The sequence below is a fragment of the Anabrus simplex genome, chromosome 2, assembly GCF_040414725.1.
Source record: "Anabrus simplex isolate iqAnaSimp1 chromosome 2, ASM4041472v1, whole genome shotgun sequence".
In the NCBI taxonomy this organism is placed as follows: Eukaryota; Metazoa; Arthropoda; class Insecta; order Orthoptera; family Tettigoniidae; genus Anabrus; species Anabrus simplex.
In genome coordinates, this window is record NC_090266.1 from 169,547,516 (window position 1) to 169,563,289 (window position 15,774).

Genomic DNA, 15,774 nt, shown 5'->3' on the forward strand with positions numbered 1-15,774 from the left:
TCCATCATTAGATGGAGCAATAAAATCAAACATGTTTCGACTTATTTGAGCCATCTTCAGTGAAATACCGGGGCGTTAAAGTAATCTACATAATACAAGCTAAAAATGTGCTAAAAACATAAAGAAGGAACAAAAGAAAAACAAAAGAGGCATGACGGAAATAAAAACAATATACAATATTTACATCACTAGATGGAGCAATAAATAACTCACTAAGACAAATTCAGTGAAAAGAAGTTCATATAAAACATAACTGAATCCAAAAAGTGTGCTAAACCTAAGAATAAAATAAATGATACAGACCAAAACGAAACAATAAGTGCTAACAGTGAGGATGCGGACCTCTTAGTCTAAAACTTTTTAGATTGATAACAATTTAAAAACAAGACAAAATCACTGTGTTGAAAATTCAGGCTGACTGTCTTTGTAGAAACCCCATCACCATAAATGGCTAGGAGGGGAGTGAAAAAGCTTGAGAAACCAAGTTTGAGAGGAGACAACATGCCAGGTGAAATGTATGTGATAAATGATGGAAAAATGCCGATGAATTTAAAATTTTAGAATAGCAGCATTCTCAATTTCTTCTCAATTTAGCGGTCCCGTTCTCGAAGATTGTTTCCAATGTTGACTAGGTGTGTTTGCCTTACTTTAAATAGTCGGGAGGGCAGCAACAAAATGGAGAAGCTGTGTTAGGGAAGTAACAGGTGCATGGTAAACTGTAAGTGACCATAGTGAAAACCGTCAGTAAAGTTCCAATCTGTAATGGAAAAACTAGGTTGTGTGAGAAACTTGGGCTGATAAGTAAATAAATGTGAAATGGGTGTGAATAAATCTTTAAACTCACAGTACTTAAAAGGTGGTTGTCCTCTCAAACCCGCCTGGATTTCTCAAAGTTAACGGTCTCGTTCGTACGATCGAGTCTATTGTTGGCTAAGCTGTGTTTGCGAGGATGGGAGGAGCGGAGGGGGAAGAGGGGTGCAGGGCTGGTGGGGAAAGGGTGGGGGTTGGGGAGGTGGGAGTGATGGCGAGTTGGAGAGATGGAGGCGGGGTTTGTTTTTATTATAGAAGTTCCGACAAATATATGGAATGAATGTATCAAGTAGAAGGTTCTGTTTTCGTTGATTTCATTTAAATTGTGAAAGGGATTCATAAACTGATCTAAATCGATGTGGATGCTGTCGAGAATGTTGAGTAAGGTGCCTTTTTGCTCATAATGCAAGATCTTAAGATCTTTATCAATTGATGTGTATTCGTGGCAGGATGCTTTATGAAGTTCACTCATAGCTGAAAAACGATTATATTTGAGAGCGTTGCGATGTTCGGCATATCTTATGACAAAATTGCGGCCTGTTTGACCTACATAGCTGGAATTACAGGATTGGCATTCTAATTTGTAAACTCCGGAGTTCAAATATCTATTATTAATGTTGTTATTGTTATTGTTGACAGTGTGTGGATTGAAAATGTGTTTGCAGTTGGTGTGGGAGGTTCTAAACGCTATTTTGATGTTGTGTTTTTTTTTAATAATAGAAATTTGGTAAGTTCTACTATTATTGAAAGTGAATGTGGAAAACTTTTCTTTAGGAGCAGAATCTTTTTCTAGGGTAGTCTTGGGTCTGCTCTTATATCTATTGATGATTCTGCTGATGAAGGTTCTACTGAAAGCGTTGTGTTCTGTAATATTGCAAATAGTATTTATTTCTTTTTTGTAATTCTTGCGGGATAAAGGGACAGTTAATGCTCTGGGTACCATGCTATTGTAAGCTACTTTCTTATGTATGTCTGGTGCACAGAAGTTTGTTGGATGGTATTGATGGTGTGGGTGGGTTTCCTGTATATATTAAAGGATAAAGTGTTGCCATTGATATTTTCACATTCCATACTTATAGACATGATACTGTATAGGCTTTTGGGATTAGCCGTGTCAAGAAAATAAGGTGAAATTCTTTACGTTTTGCAGAGAACTGTACTCTGCGTCATCAGAAGAAATCTTGACTGTCCACGAAAAAGGCTTCTTAAACAATGACTCTTTAAACTTAGACGTTATAATAAAAGTAGAAATTGTACCTTCATTTGCCACCAGATGGCTTCCAGGACGTGGCACAGCACTAGCGTTCGAAGCAGAAGCTGACCAAACCATCACAATCAGTCTAAGAGGTTCACATAACAGGTGTATGTAAGACATGACATTAACAAGTGTATGACATTGACACAAGCCTGGAATGAAACATCTGGCGATGAGGAACCAGGTATTACTTAGCTGATAGCCGGTGTCCCTGAGCCGGTGTCCCTGAGCCGGTGTCCCTGAAATTTCAACAGGGACACCGGCTATCAATTAAGTAATACCTGGTGCTGGCCATTAAGAATTTATGTAGATAGTTTTCTTCCCTGTCTCCTTCACTATAGTTATTTCATCTCAGTGTTTTCCGAATTCGTACGTTCCTCGTCGCCAGATGTTTCATTCCAGGCTTGTGTCAATGTCATACACTTATCAATGTCATATGTTACGTACACATATTATGTGAACCTCTTAGACTAATTCTGATGGTTCGGTCAGCTTCCGCTTCGAACGCTAGCACTGTGCCACGTCCTGGGAGCCATCTGGTGGCAAATGAAGGTACCATTTCCACTTCTATTATAACGTCTAAATTTAAAGAGTCATTGTTTAAGAAGCCTTTCTCGTGGACAGTCGAGATTTCTTCTGATGATGCAGAGCACAGTTCTCTGCGAAACATAAAGGATTTCATCTTATTTTCTTGACACGGCATAAGCCCAAAACCCTATACAGTATCATGCTGATAAAGTGTTGTTGCAGTTGCGCATAATGGTTAACTCCAGGTAATTAAGGGCTTTATTGTTTTCTGACTCTATGGTGAATTATATATGTGGGTCAATGGAGTTGAGAAATACAAGTACTGTGTTGCTGTTAGTAACACAGGGGTCTAAAATAACAAACATGTCATCTACAAAGCGTGTCCAGTGTTGAATGCCGTTAATCTTACCAATGATGTGAGAATGTTCTAAATGATGGATGTAAATATCCGCAAGGATCCTAGAAGCTGGTGACCCCATGGGAAGACCTATCTGTTGGTAAATTACGTTAAAGAAACAGAAGAAATTGTTATTCAATGTAAACTTCAGAATCCGAATAAATTCATCTATTTTGCCTATACTTAAATTGCTGAATTTAGAAAGTTTGTTCTTGATCAATTGTATGGTGTTGTTAATGGGCACATTAGCATACATGTTAGTAATGTCAAAAGAATTAAGAGTATGGTGTTTGGATAAATTGAAGTGTTTAATTTTATTGCAAAATTCTATGGAATTCTTTATTGATGTATTGGCTTGAAAACGATAGTGTGATTTGAGGAATTTGCAAATGAACCAAGATACCTCACAGGTCAGACTATTTCTGAAATTGATAATGGGTCTTATGGGGATGTTGTCTTTATGGATCTTGGTTAGCGCTTTTGCTGTGGGAAGCTTATAAGCAGCTTAGAACGAGAACACAACGGTTTCAGTAGAAACATCAGCAGAATCATCAATAGATATAAGAGCAGACCCAAAACTACCCTAGAAAAAGATTCTGCTCTTTAAGAAAAGTTTTCCACATTCACTTTCAATAATAGTAGCATTTATCAAATTTCTAATATTAAAAAAAAACCACAACATCAAAATAGTGTTTAGAACCTCTCACACCAACTCCAAACTCATTTTCAATCCACATTTACAGGCAAACACGCCACACCCTTCTCTACAGCAAGATTAATTAGGTGACAAGAGCAGCCTACGATGATTATGTTACTATTTTCCAACTTCAAACATCCTGCCACATCATTCTTTAATTCTACCACTACTGGAGCATTATCAGCACTGAGAGCTAGGTAGTTTCTTAATGGAATGCGGAATTCCCAAAAAGTTGAGAGCAAAAGATTGGCAATGTTAGCTCCAGTAGCATCCCCTTCTAAATTAGGTACAGAGAGTAGACAACTCTGAATTTCATGGAGTTCAGGCTTAAAAAATGTTACAACAATGGGATAGGCCTATATCTTTAAGTTGCTTTTATTGCTACCATCAGTAGCAACAGAAAATGCATTCACCTGCGAATCGCGACGTATTACGACACATCACTGATGGCAGAACATGTACAAATTCATTATAATTCAATACATTAACAATTCTATTTGCTCATATATATATTTTCCATCATCTACATGTGAATACTAAATACTGGACATACCTGAACTGTAGGAACATATGACTTCTCATCCTTCAACATGGTGATCACATTACGACTAACTGTTGTTCAACACACCAGCAGCTGACTTAGCCTTCTTCAGAAACTCGGAACTCAATTTTTGCTCAAAGCACTTGTCTTGCTGAACTGATTTCAAGGTTAAAAGTTTCTCCAAAGTTTGTTCAGACAGCAAGGATCTGAACTGTGTTTTTGTCTTTGTGACTCTGCTAAAAATCCTTTTACATTCTGCATTGCTATGTGGAATTGATAAAATAGCAAGCATCACCTTAGAGAGTCTGTCATATTTAGTACACCATCAGCTGATTTCATCTGACCTACCAATGCCCATTGAACATCAATTCTTCCTTTTGCCAGGTCTGTTTCTTCGGGCTGAAAGTTACAGAACTGGGAGTGCAGAATATCAGTTTATTTATCCAAATGTTCCGTTTCACTAGTCAAAATGTTCGGACACTTGTTTGTGAAAAATCTAAGGCTAGAAAATGGTGCCTTACATATAGCAGGAATATTTTCAACGTCTGCATTAATTAAAACTTCATCTTTGAATGGAAATTAGTGTACCATGTAGTCACACAAAGAGAAACACTTTCTAACAGACTTAAAGAATACGCACTTTTCCTCAGACTTCAAGGTGTTCACTAAAACAAACGCAGAGTAAGTTTAAAGATTTATTCACACCCATTTCACATTTTTTTACTTATCAGCCCAAGTTTCTTGCTTCTCAATTTGGTCGCTGCCCTCCCGACTATTTAAAGTAAGGCAAACACACCTAGTCAACATTGGAAACAATCTTCGAGAACGGGAACGCTAAATTGAGAAGAAATTGAGAATGCTGCTATTCTAAAATTTTTAATTCATCGGCGTTTTTCCATAACTTATCACACACATTTCACCCCATTGTCTCCTTTCAAACTTGGTTTCTCAAGCTTTTTCGCTACCCTCCTAGCCATTCGTTGGTGATGGTGTTTCTACAAAGACAGACTGTCAGCCTGAATTTTCAACACAGTGATTTTGTCTTGTTTTTAAATTGTTATCAAACTAAAAATTTTTAGACTAAGAGCTCCGCAACCTCACAGTTAGCACTTACTGTTTCATTTCCATCTGTATCATTTATTTTATTTTATTTTATTTTATTCTATTCTTATGTTTAATGCATTTTTTGAATTCAATTATGTTTTATATTATCCTTTTTTCACTGAATTTGTCTCGGCGAGTTATTTATTGCTCCATGTAGTGATGTAAATATTGTATATTGTTATTGTTTTTATTTCCATCCTGTCTCTATTGTTTTTCTTTTGTTCTTTATGTTTTTAGCACATTTTTAGCTTGTATTATGTAGATTACTTTAACCCCCCCCCCCCCCTTATTTCACTGAAGATGGCTCAAACGAGTCGAAACATATTTGAATTTTATTGCTCCATCTAATGATGGTGATGGATTTATATTTTTCCTTTGTAAAGTTGCTAGCTTTTTATGCTGAAATGTAGAAATATCAGTAACTGAAAATAAAACGCGTTAAAATCTCTCGTAATAATGGATGACTCAGTGAAAGTGTTCCTGTTGTAACCAAAAGCTATTGTAGAGTTTAATATAGGAATTTTGAAGGGACGTAAAAATCTGTAGTTAAAACAAGGTTCTCGTTATATCCTTTTCTCGCTATAACAGACTTACACTGTATTTCAAGCACCAGTAGAGTAATGATAACATTTTCGCTGTAAATTACTTGGGAATAGCCCTGCCAAAATTTAACCAGATGAGAGAAAATAGAGTGAAACCTAGTAGTGCGTTCCTCATTAAGATGATTTCTTGTTTAGTATATTGTAAATTCGAAGTCCCGATTCACACCGTATTAACCTTAGCCAAGCGTTACACATCTACATATCTTTATCCGGAACCCATCTACTCCCGCGCGAGCGATGACGTGCTTATCTGGAATTTTGAGTTACGCGCTTTTGCACCCATAGGCTTCCTCTTAGGGCTGAAAAATTAGCCGATAAGATGCCAGGAGCATATAGACAGAGCCTTTATTCAGGTTAAACACAGGGATTTGGAATTTAAGAAAAGAAGGTGTTTGTTCTGAAGCACAGTTTCCATGCTGGTGTACTTCATATAAGTTTGTTGACATTGTGAAAGTTCGTCTTTTGCCTTTTCCAGATGTTATGTCATGGAAATATATTTAAAACAACAGTGAAATAGAGTCACAATTATTAAATAGCTATGATGAATACCCGAAAATGAGTGATAAAGAGTGGAAAACCGAGAAAAGTGAAATCATTGCAAGTGAGTGCGAAAATAATCTAAGTGACAGAGCAGACACAGATGATGAAAAAAGGGTTCTGTGGTCTGTGTTGTCTGTAAGGCCCAAAAAGTAAGAAAAGAGACTGTTTATTATTGTAAAATTTGCACAGCAAAGCCATTCTTACACCCTGATACATGCTTTGAAATGTATCACACAAGTGAAAGTTTTTTAACTGTCAGGGAAAACTCAACATCATGAGTATAAAATTGTATCATAAATACTAGTTAGATGGTTACTGTACATGTTTATTAACGAATTTGCCAGTTCAATATTTATACCAGTAGTCATAGTGACTTATGAAGTAGGGTAGAAAGTGAATTAAAGCTCAGTTGTTTAGTGATCTTAATTGAGAATACTACCTTTGTGTTGTGCCTTGTGCCATTTTTGCACTAAAACTAGCAGTTAAGGATTTATTTTTTTAAGATTATATGGATACCTACATGCTGACCTCCTGAAGTCAGGTATGAATGACTTAATAAACCTTAGATTACTTACATATTTGCATTTTCCTGTGTGTTAAGAATAAAAAAATATTTTTACAAAAAATATTTATGCTCACAAGCAAAAACTTATCCGCTTGGGAAGGGTTAAATCTATTTAAATATACCTCATTTATCGCATCACAAATTTTCATTATTACCGCTCAGTATGATCATGTTTTTCCCAGCCCTGAAGGTCTTTGTCATCCCTTGTGAAGGGAATATGATTTCCAATACAGATTAGAGCCCTCACCACACAAGCCAGGTCAGGGAAAGTTACGCTATAATGGAAAATGACCTTGACTTCCGAAAATTTAGAGAGTAAATTATAGCTTCGGGAAGCATGCCATTAGCCTCATGAAAGTTCAGTTTTGCTTTCTGGTTTTCACGGATATTACTGAATAACTCAGTAAGCCTGTTTGTGTTTGTATTTCGCATTCCATTCCGAAGTTAAGATATTCATTTTGTGTTTAGTAACGCAGTGAAAGGTGAAGAATATTTGTCGCATGACAGACTACGTAAGGATTAGAAAGATAATCGTATAAAGGTGACTAGTGTGGTGCATATATGTCTTCTTGTAGCCCCGTTATAGGTACTGAAAGAGTCGTCAAACCGCTTATTAATGAAGACAAAATCCAGTAAGTAGACGGGCATCTGCATCTTTCAACGGTGGCGCATATGCTGAAACTCAAGTTTCGACTTGAGTCGATCGAAGTGCTGTCACATTTAAGATGACGGTAAATGTCATTTCTCTCGCACATGGTCAAGTTTAACCTCCAAATAAATCATGGTTGTAGAGTGTGACCAGAAAACAATGTTTAACCCACAGGTCCAAAATATAAGGCTTCAGCCGACATTTGTTTTAGAAAGTGTGTGATCTGCAATAATGCACTGATAATTTTATGGGGCCACACTGCAGAAGTTTTTGTATTTGTTGTCAGATGTTTTTCACATCTTTCAATAAAAAGCTTTTATTTAATAAGCCCCAGTGGAAAAGGTTTTCACATTTGTTCTCTCGTCTTTTAATACATACTCTAATTGCATCTTTAGAAATGGTAGATAACCTATATCTTTCACTGTACCCATGCATACACGATGTAAAATGTGTGCATGCTGGAAATAACATATCAATTGTTTACATATTCATGTTGGATAGTTTTTATTCGGTTATTCAATAGTACGTTTTCTCGCTTTACAGATTATCTTTCCTTGTTCCCTGCAGAAACGCCTAAAGAGGTTTTACTGAATAAACTAACCTCCAAAATCAGTCATCCACTCTGTGCTATATTTTGAGGTGTATCACATTCTTGTTTAATTTCAGTAGCCTACATAGTTTTAAAATTAAGCGATCGTTTACTTCAGCCTTTATTTCTAACGAGTTAACTACTGCTCACAATTGAAACAAAAATCTTGTAGGTTCCACCTTGTTCAATACAAATACGCTGTTGTCAGATAGTTTTTACAGAATATATTTTATTGCAGAACTAGTTTTGGTGCTCATTTAGGCACCATCATCAGCTGCATAATGTCAAGAAAAACTTGGAGATATAACAATATAAAACAACATATTGATACAATTAACTCCTTAATATCTATCTAATGTTAAGTTTTAAAAATCTAATTTACAACAAGATAACCCTTGTGAGTCAAAAATGTAAAATCTCATCTCTGAGTGATGAGTTGTCTTCAATATTCTGTGATGGCTATTATTCTATACACTCGTAAAAATAAGAGTTCAAATACAATCTTAAAATTGAAGAATTAGAGCTGAATCAAGTCCTATAATGTTAAAATGTTCATTTCACAGATGCATTGCTAGCCATTTATTGGATAAAAAAACTTGTGTTCATTAAATTGCTAAACTGCACACAGTCTTCTGAAGTTTACTGATGTGTGGAAACTTAGTTCTCATGTTGTGTATCTAATGGTTGAAACTGTGATTATTTGCCCTGATGTTGTTAAGCGGGCATAGCCTCTCAGTCCAAAACAACCCTCAACGGTTGTGTACTTGGTGCAGCGACTGCAGCACAGGTTTTTTTATTCAATAAATGTCTAGCAATGCATCTGTGAAATGAACATTTTAACATTATAGGACTTGATTCAGCTCTAATTCTTCAATTTTAAGATTGTATTTGAACTCTATTTTCACGAGTGTATAGAATATAGCCATCACAGAATATTGAAGACAACTCATCACTCAGAGATGAGAATTTACATTTTTGACTCGCACGGGTTATCTTGTTGTAAATTAGAGTTTTGACATTAGATAGATATTAAAGAGTTAACTGTATCAATATGTTGTTTTATATTGTTATATCACCAAGGTTTTCTCGACTTATTATGCAGCTGATGATGGTGCCTAAATGAGCACCGAAACTAGTTCTGCAATAAAATACAGTATATGTTGTAAAAACTATCTAACAACAGTGTATTTGTATTGAACAAGGTGGAACCTACAAGATTTTTATTTCAATTGTGATCTCAGTTCAATACGGGCAAATAAGATGAAGTTCCTCACGTTTAATTAACTACTGCTATCGGCCACGTTATTTACACATTTATTACGAAAAATGTTCTCTTTCATTTCGAATTGCGCATATAGAACACCAGTCGACGAGTATTACTAATCAACTCGGACATCGCCTTCAAGTTCAAATGTAGATGAGAGAGTTCGCTAATGTACATAGTGAAAAATCTATACTGAATATGAACGATCCCATTCAATATAATCGCTGGAGTGCATAAATACTGGTAATGGAAAAAAATTATGCTATCGCTCATAATAATGGATAAATCAGTGATAGAGTTCTTGCTGCACCCAAAGAATAATACACAGTTTAATATAGGAATTTTCAAAGGACAGGAAAAAAGCTGTCGTTAAAACGAAATTCTCGCAGTATGCCACACTTGCTATAGCAGACATCTACTGTATTTAGGATGTATGTTCTCCCAGGATGGTAGTATATTAAGTGAGATTGAATCAAGGTGCAGCAAAGCTAATGCAGTGAGCTGGCAGTTGCAATCAACAAAATTCTGTAATAAGAAGTCAGCTCCCGGACAAAACTATCTTTACATTGGTCTATTTTCAGACCAACTTTGCTTTACGGGAGTGAAAGTAGGGTGGACTTGAGATGTCTTATTCATAAGTTAGAAGTAACAGACATGAAAGTAGCAAGAATGATTGCAGGTACAAGAAGGTGGGAACATTGGCAGGAGGGTGTTCAGAATGAGGAGATACAAAGGATAAGTTAGAAATGAACTTGATGGATGAAGCTGTATGCATAAACCAACTTTGGTGGTGGGGTCATGTGAGGCGCATGGAAGAGGACAGGTCATGTACGAGAACAACTGACTGTTATGGAGGGTAAGAGAAGTACAGGGAGACCAAGACAGCGATGGTTACTCAGTTTCTAATGTTTTAGAGATAAGAGGTATAGAGCTAAACGAGGCCACAGAACTAGTTACAAATAGAGCATTGTGGCAGCAGTTAGTAAATTCTTAGAGACTTGCAGATAGAACGCTGAAGAGCATTACAGTCTATAATGAAGATGTATGTATGTATGTATGTATGTATGTATGTATGTATGTATGTATTACCTACACATTGTAATACATTATTAATTCCAAAAATTAAACATGAATGTGGATTTTTCCTCTTTGATTTTACATAACATAAAACTGACCAAGTTGGCTACGTGGTTTGTGTTGCTGAGCTGTAAGCTTACATTCGGGAGGTAGTGGGCTCGAGCACTACTGTTGGCAGCTCTGAACATGGTTTTCTAAGGTTTCCCCATTTTCACATCAGGCAGGTGCTTGGGACTGTACCTTAATTAGACCACAGTCACTTCCTTCCAGGTCTTAGTCCTGTCCTACCCCATCGTCGCTATAAGATCGGCTGTGTCCGAGCGACATAAAACAAATAGAATTTAATAAAAATAAAAATTTTAAAATACAAAACTCACTAAGATATGACAAGAAGCTTAGTGATACTGACATTTTTTGACAACATTTTTATGACCACATGGCCACCCATATTTTCCCAGTTTCCACATATCCGAGGTGGCCTCAATCCACACTGACTCACAAATGGGGTTCTATTGTAATTCTTTAAAATAAAATAAATTACATCACTTTCATTATAATCTCAATCATTAAAAGTATTCAGATATTTTTAACAGATGTAGAAGATTACCTGATGGATGGTTGCAGCTATTCGAAGGCTCTGTAGCAAGTTGCACAGTCGCTCAGCACTTGTGTGTGAAGGCACATGTGTGTTTTTATGAGGTGGTTCTACAGTGCTGGTAACCTCTAAATCGACAGATGTTTGCTGATGGGCTACAGTATACTGGAAAACTCTTAAGGTGAGGTTCTTCCACCCAGGAACCTACAATTATAAATACTAAATAAAAATGATGAAATATAATTTATAATATATAATAAAAATAATATATTATTTTCAATAATATGGTCACAAATGAACAGGACAGATTTTGTTAATCAGTGCAGTTAAAAAAATTTCCTTCACTGTTATTTCAACAGATGTAACTGACATTAATCCTTGGACTGAACACATTACTTCTGACTAATGTACAAAGAAGATTATCTATTATTATTGTAATGATACAAGTATAATGTCTGCCAATTCAACCTAGAAATTATGTAGTCCAGAAATGCTGCCCTGTCCCCCATAACACCTCAGCAATAGATTCCTTTCTGCTTTTTATGATTTATTCCTTCATCAATTAGTATTAAAAGCCACACGTATTATACAAACAACACGCTCAACCCTTGATCAATTCCTAAGTAACATATCACAATCAACCCAACAATGACCGATATAAAACCACCTCCCAAACTCCATACAAGAACAGCTTATAATTTTTCCCAAATACCCTGGAATGATCTATCCACTTTACTATCAAACCACCTCCCTGTTCTCACCTCAAAATTCACTGGCAGTATAGACATATACAAAATATGGCAAGAATGGAAGAAAAAAATGTCTTCCAATGCATAGACGAAACCAATATAACCTGCAAACGGAAATCACCATTGATCACCAAGGAGATAGTATGAGAGAATCAAATGAGGGACAGCCGGTTCCAAAAATGGAAAAGAAACCCTGGGAGTGTGAGAAGTACAGGTTGGCTAGGAACAAGTGTAAACAATCTGTAAGAGATTCCTGCAATTCTCATATTCACAGACTCAACAGCAACTCTAAAGGAACTGGGAGCTTTTCTCAGGGGTAAAGGTTGTAACAGAGCTCCATCCAAATTTAAACATAACATTAAGGTAGTCTCCACACCACAAGAAACTGCAGACACCTTCAACAGTAAATTTAAAAATAACTTCTCTGCCCCAACTGAGAAAGAGAACAGGTTAAATGATGATGATGATGATGCTTGCTGTTTAAAGGGGCCTAACATCTAAGGTCATCAGCCCCTAATGGTACGAGACGGACGACATGATATGATAATTAAAATTTTAAAATGTATACAATGACTATAATTTAAAACAAATGAAGATTAATAATGGTTGTGAATTTAAAATAGTCAGTGGATCTAATTTGCCATGCCTTATTTTCGGTAAAATGGTAGATGATAGATTATGGTAGAATAAGACATTGCCTTAAAATGCAATAATATATCATGCAAATTACTACTTTTTAAAACACATTAAAATATACAAACACAAACTAAAACAGAGTCAAATTAATAAAATGCTAACAATAATACAAAGACTAATACGAAACACTACATTTATATGTGATAAAATAAACCACTATCGCTCGTAAAACAGATGACAAGGTCTGCTGTCTGCTAGTCACCTTGCAGGATGAGAGAGATGGTACTCGGGAGTTTTAGACTACGGCGCAGATCAATCAGGTCCATGCACTCCGTAAGGATGTGTACTACGGTAAGATGATCGCCGCAAGTACACACCGCAGGGGGTTCTCCTTTCACTAAATAGGAGTGCGTCAATATACTGTGGCCGATCTGAAGAAGACGTAATACCACTGCTTCCCTCCGAGTAGCCGGAAGGGAAGTCCTCTATACATTCGTTGTACCTTTCATCGCTCTCAGCTTATTTGGAAGTGGAGTGGCCTGCCACTCCATCTCCCAATGGGACAAAACCAAATGTCTCAGCTGAGAGTGAATCTCACTTGCTGGAACCTTGTAAAGCAATGGGGGCAATGTAACAGCCTCCTTGGCAGCCTTATCAGCTAACTTGTTTCCCTCTATGCCCATGTGGCTTGGGAGCCACATAAACACGATTCTGGTGCCGGCACCTGAACACCTGGCAAGCAGGTCCTGGATCCGCTGCACCAGAGTGTGCCGAGGAAAATGCATCAATAGACCGTAGCAAGCTCAAGGAGTCTGTACACAGAAGAAAGTGTCGGCGTTCATCGACAGTGCGCACCGCAGAGCTTCACAGATAGCATAGCTCTGCTGTGTACACACTACAGGTTTCCGGGAGAGTAAAAAGGAACCTATCGTTGACAATGAACGCACATCCCACTTTCGATTCTGCCCTCAAACCATCCGTGTAAACGACGACTGAATCTGGATACCGGCCAACACCAGACAGGAAAAGCCTCCAATAAATCGAGGGGCCCATGTTTCCCTTTGGGCCAGTGTGCAGATCCAGGATCATTTGATTTCATCATATTATCCACGGAGGTACCCCACTTGGTTGTCTGACAAGACAGGGAACCGAAGGTACATCAAACAATTGCTATCCAAGCATATTTCAACCGGCCGTGTTGCTCGAGGATAAGCAGCGTACAGCCGACGGTTTCCATTGTGGAATACGCAAGGATAGCTTTGGTGAAGTGGCATATGTCGCAAATTTGCAGCATAGGACAGAAGCATTTACTGGCGCCTCAGGTGTTCTGCACCAGATTCAGCAAGCAGGCTAGCAATGCGGCTTGTACGAAAAGCTCTTGTTGCCAACCTAACCCCACTGTGTGGATGCTATTCAGTTTTGCAAGGACGCCTTGACTTGCTGATCCATATGCTGCACTGCCATAGTCTAACCTGGATAAAATATGTGCCCTATAAAATCGTAGGAGCCATTTGTAGGTAACTGCGTGTTATTGTGGTGGAAGATAGTGTTATGTGTGGTGTGTGAGTTGCAGGGATGTTGAGGACAGCACAAACACCCAGCCCCCGGGCCATTGGAATTAACCAATTAAGGTTAAAATCCCCGACCCAGCCGGGAATCGAACCCGGGACCCTCTGAACAGAAGGCCAGTACGCTGACAAAGTAGTGCAGCTAAGAAACTTCAAAATATTCAACTTCTTAGTGCATTGCACTTTTAACTGCCACATGCGTGGCTCCCATGATAATTTGCTATTGAAAAGGAGCCCAAGAAATCGGTAAGTATCAACTATAGGAAGAGAGGCAATCCCTAAATAAAACTCAGGATGCAAATGAAGAGTGTGCTTCAGGCAAAAGTGTACAACAGAGGACATTGCAGTTGAAAACTGCAAGCCATGTTCTAAAGTCCACTGTTCCACTCTCCTAATTGCATGCTGTAACTGTCACTCTGCGAATGCCATATTGTGCGAGCCATAATGCAGCACAAAATCGTCCACATACAGCGACGTTATTACTGCTGACCAGCAGCAGCGGCAATACCATTTATGGCAATTGCAAACAGGGTGACACTAAGAAACGATCCCTATGGGACTCCATTTTCCTGAACGTGGTATTGCGAACATGCCCTCCCTACTCCGACACGGACTAGACGGAGGGACAAAAAATGCACAATAAATACCAGCAAGTTATCTCGGAATCTCCACTGATGCAGGACTGAAAGGATACAATATCACCATGTGGTAATTTTTTTAATTTCTTGTGGCTATTTCTAGCCGAGTGCAGCCCTTATAAGGCAGACCCTCCGATGAGGGTGGGCGGCATCTGCCATTTGTAGGTAACTGCATGTTATTGTGGTGGAGGATAGTGTTATGTGTGGTGTGCGAGTTGCAGGGATGTTGAGGACAGCACAAATACCCAGCCCCCGGGCCATTGGAATTAACCAATTAAAGTCAAAATCCCCAACCCAGCCGGGAATCGAACCCGGGACCCTCTGAACAGAAGGCCAGTATGCTGACCATTCAGCCAACGAGTCGGACATCGCCATGTGGTGTCATAGGCTTTTTCTAAGTCAAGAGAAAACAGCCACCAAATGCTGCTTGTGGAGAAATGCATCCTGGATAGAACTCTCCAGGCATACCAAGTGGTCAGTGGTCGAGTGAGTGGCTCAAAAACCACATCGGTACTCTGACAAAAGTCCTTTTTTCTCCAGACACCACACAAGTTGGCAATTTACCATCCTCTCAAATAGCTTACACAAGCAGTTAGTGAGATGAATAGGTCTGTAACTTCCAGCATACTTAGGATTTTTGTCAGGCTTGAGGTCAGGAATGACTATGCCCTCTCGCCTCTTAGATGGAAACTCACCCTCTATCCAGATTCGGTAGAACACACGAAGGAGATGTAACAGACTATCCTCATGAAGGTGTTTCAACATCTGGTTATGGACATTGTGTAGTCAGACAGACGTGTCCCTGCAAAGCGCCAAGGCACTGCGGAGTTCCCATTCTGTAAAGTGCACGTTATAGTCCTCTGAAGCATGAGTGGCAAAACTGAGGTGATGACGTTCTGTCTCCTGTTTCAGAGTGAGGAAATCACAATGGTAATTCCTGGAGCCAGACACATCCACGAAATGACAGACT

At 38.2% G+C, this 15,774-nt stretch overlaps 2 protein-coding genes across 5 annotated transcripts in view; one reads left to right on the forward strand and one right to left on the reverse strand.

The window, feature by feature from the left end:
- The window catches only part of LOC137498527 (uncharacterized), a 141,867-nt gene that overhangs the window by 69,561 nt on the left and 56,532 nt on the right, over positions 1 to 15,774 (forward strand). The gene's annotated exons all lie outside the window — the stretch shown is intronic.
- The window catches only part of LOC136863967 (solute carrier family 12 member 9), a 246,727-nt gene that overhangs the window by 31,194 nt on the left and 199,759 nt on the right, over positions 1 to 15,774 (reverse strand). For both annotated transcript variants that reach the window (XM_067140433.2, XM_067140432.2), the window contains exon 13: positions 11,226 to 11,417. In XM_067140433.2, the coding sequence (XP_066996534.2) occupies positions 11,226 to 11,417 (192 nt within the window). The remainder of the gene's footprint in view (positions 1 to 11,225; positions 11,418 to 15,774) is intronic.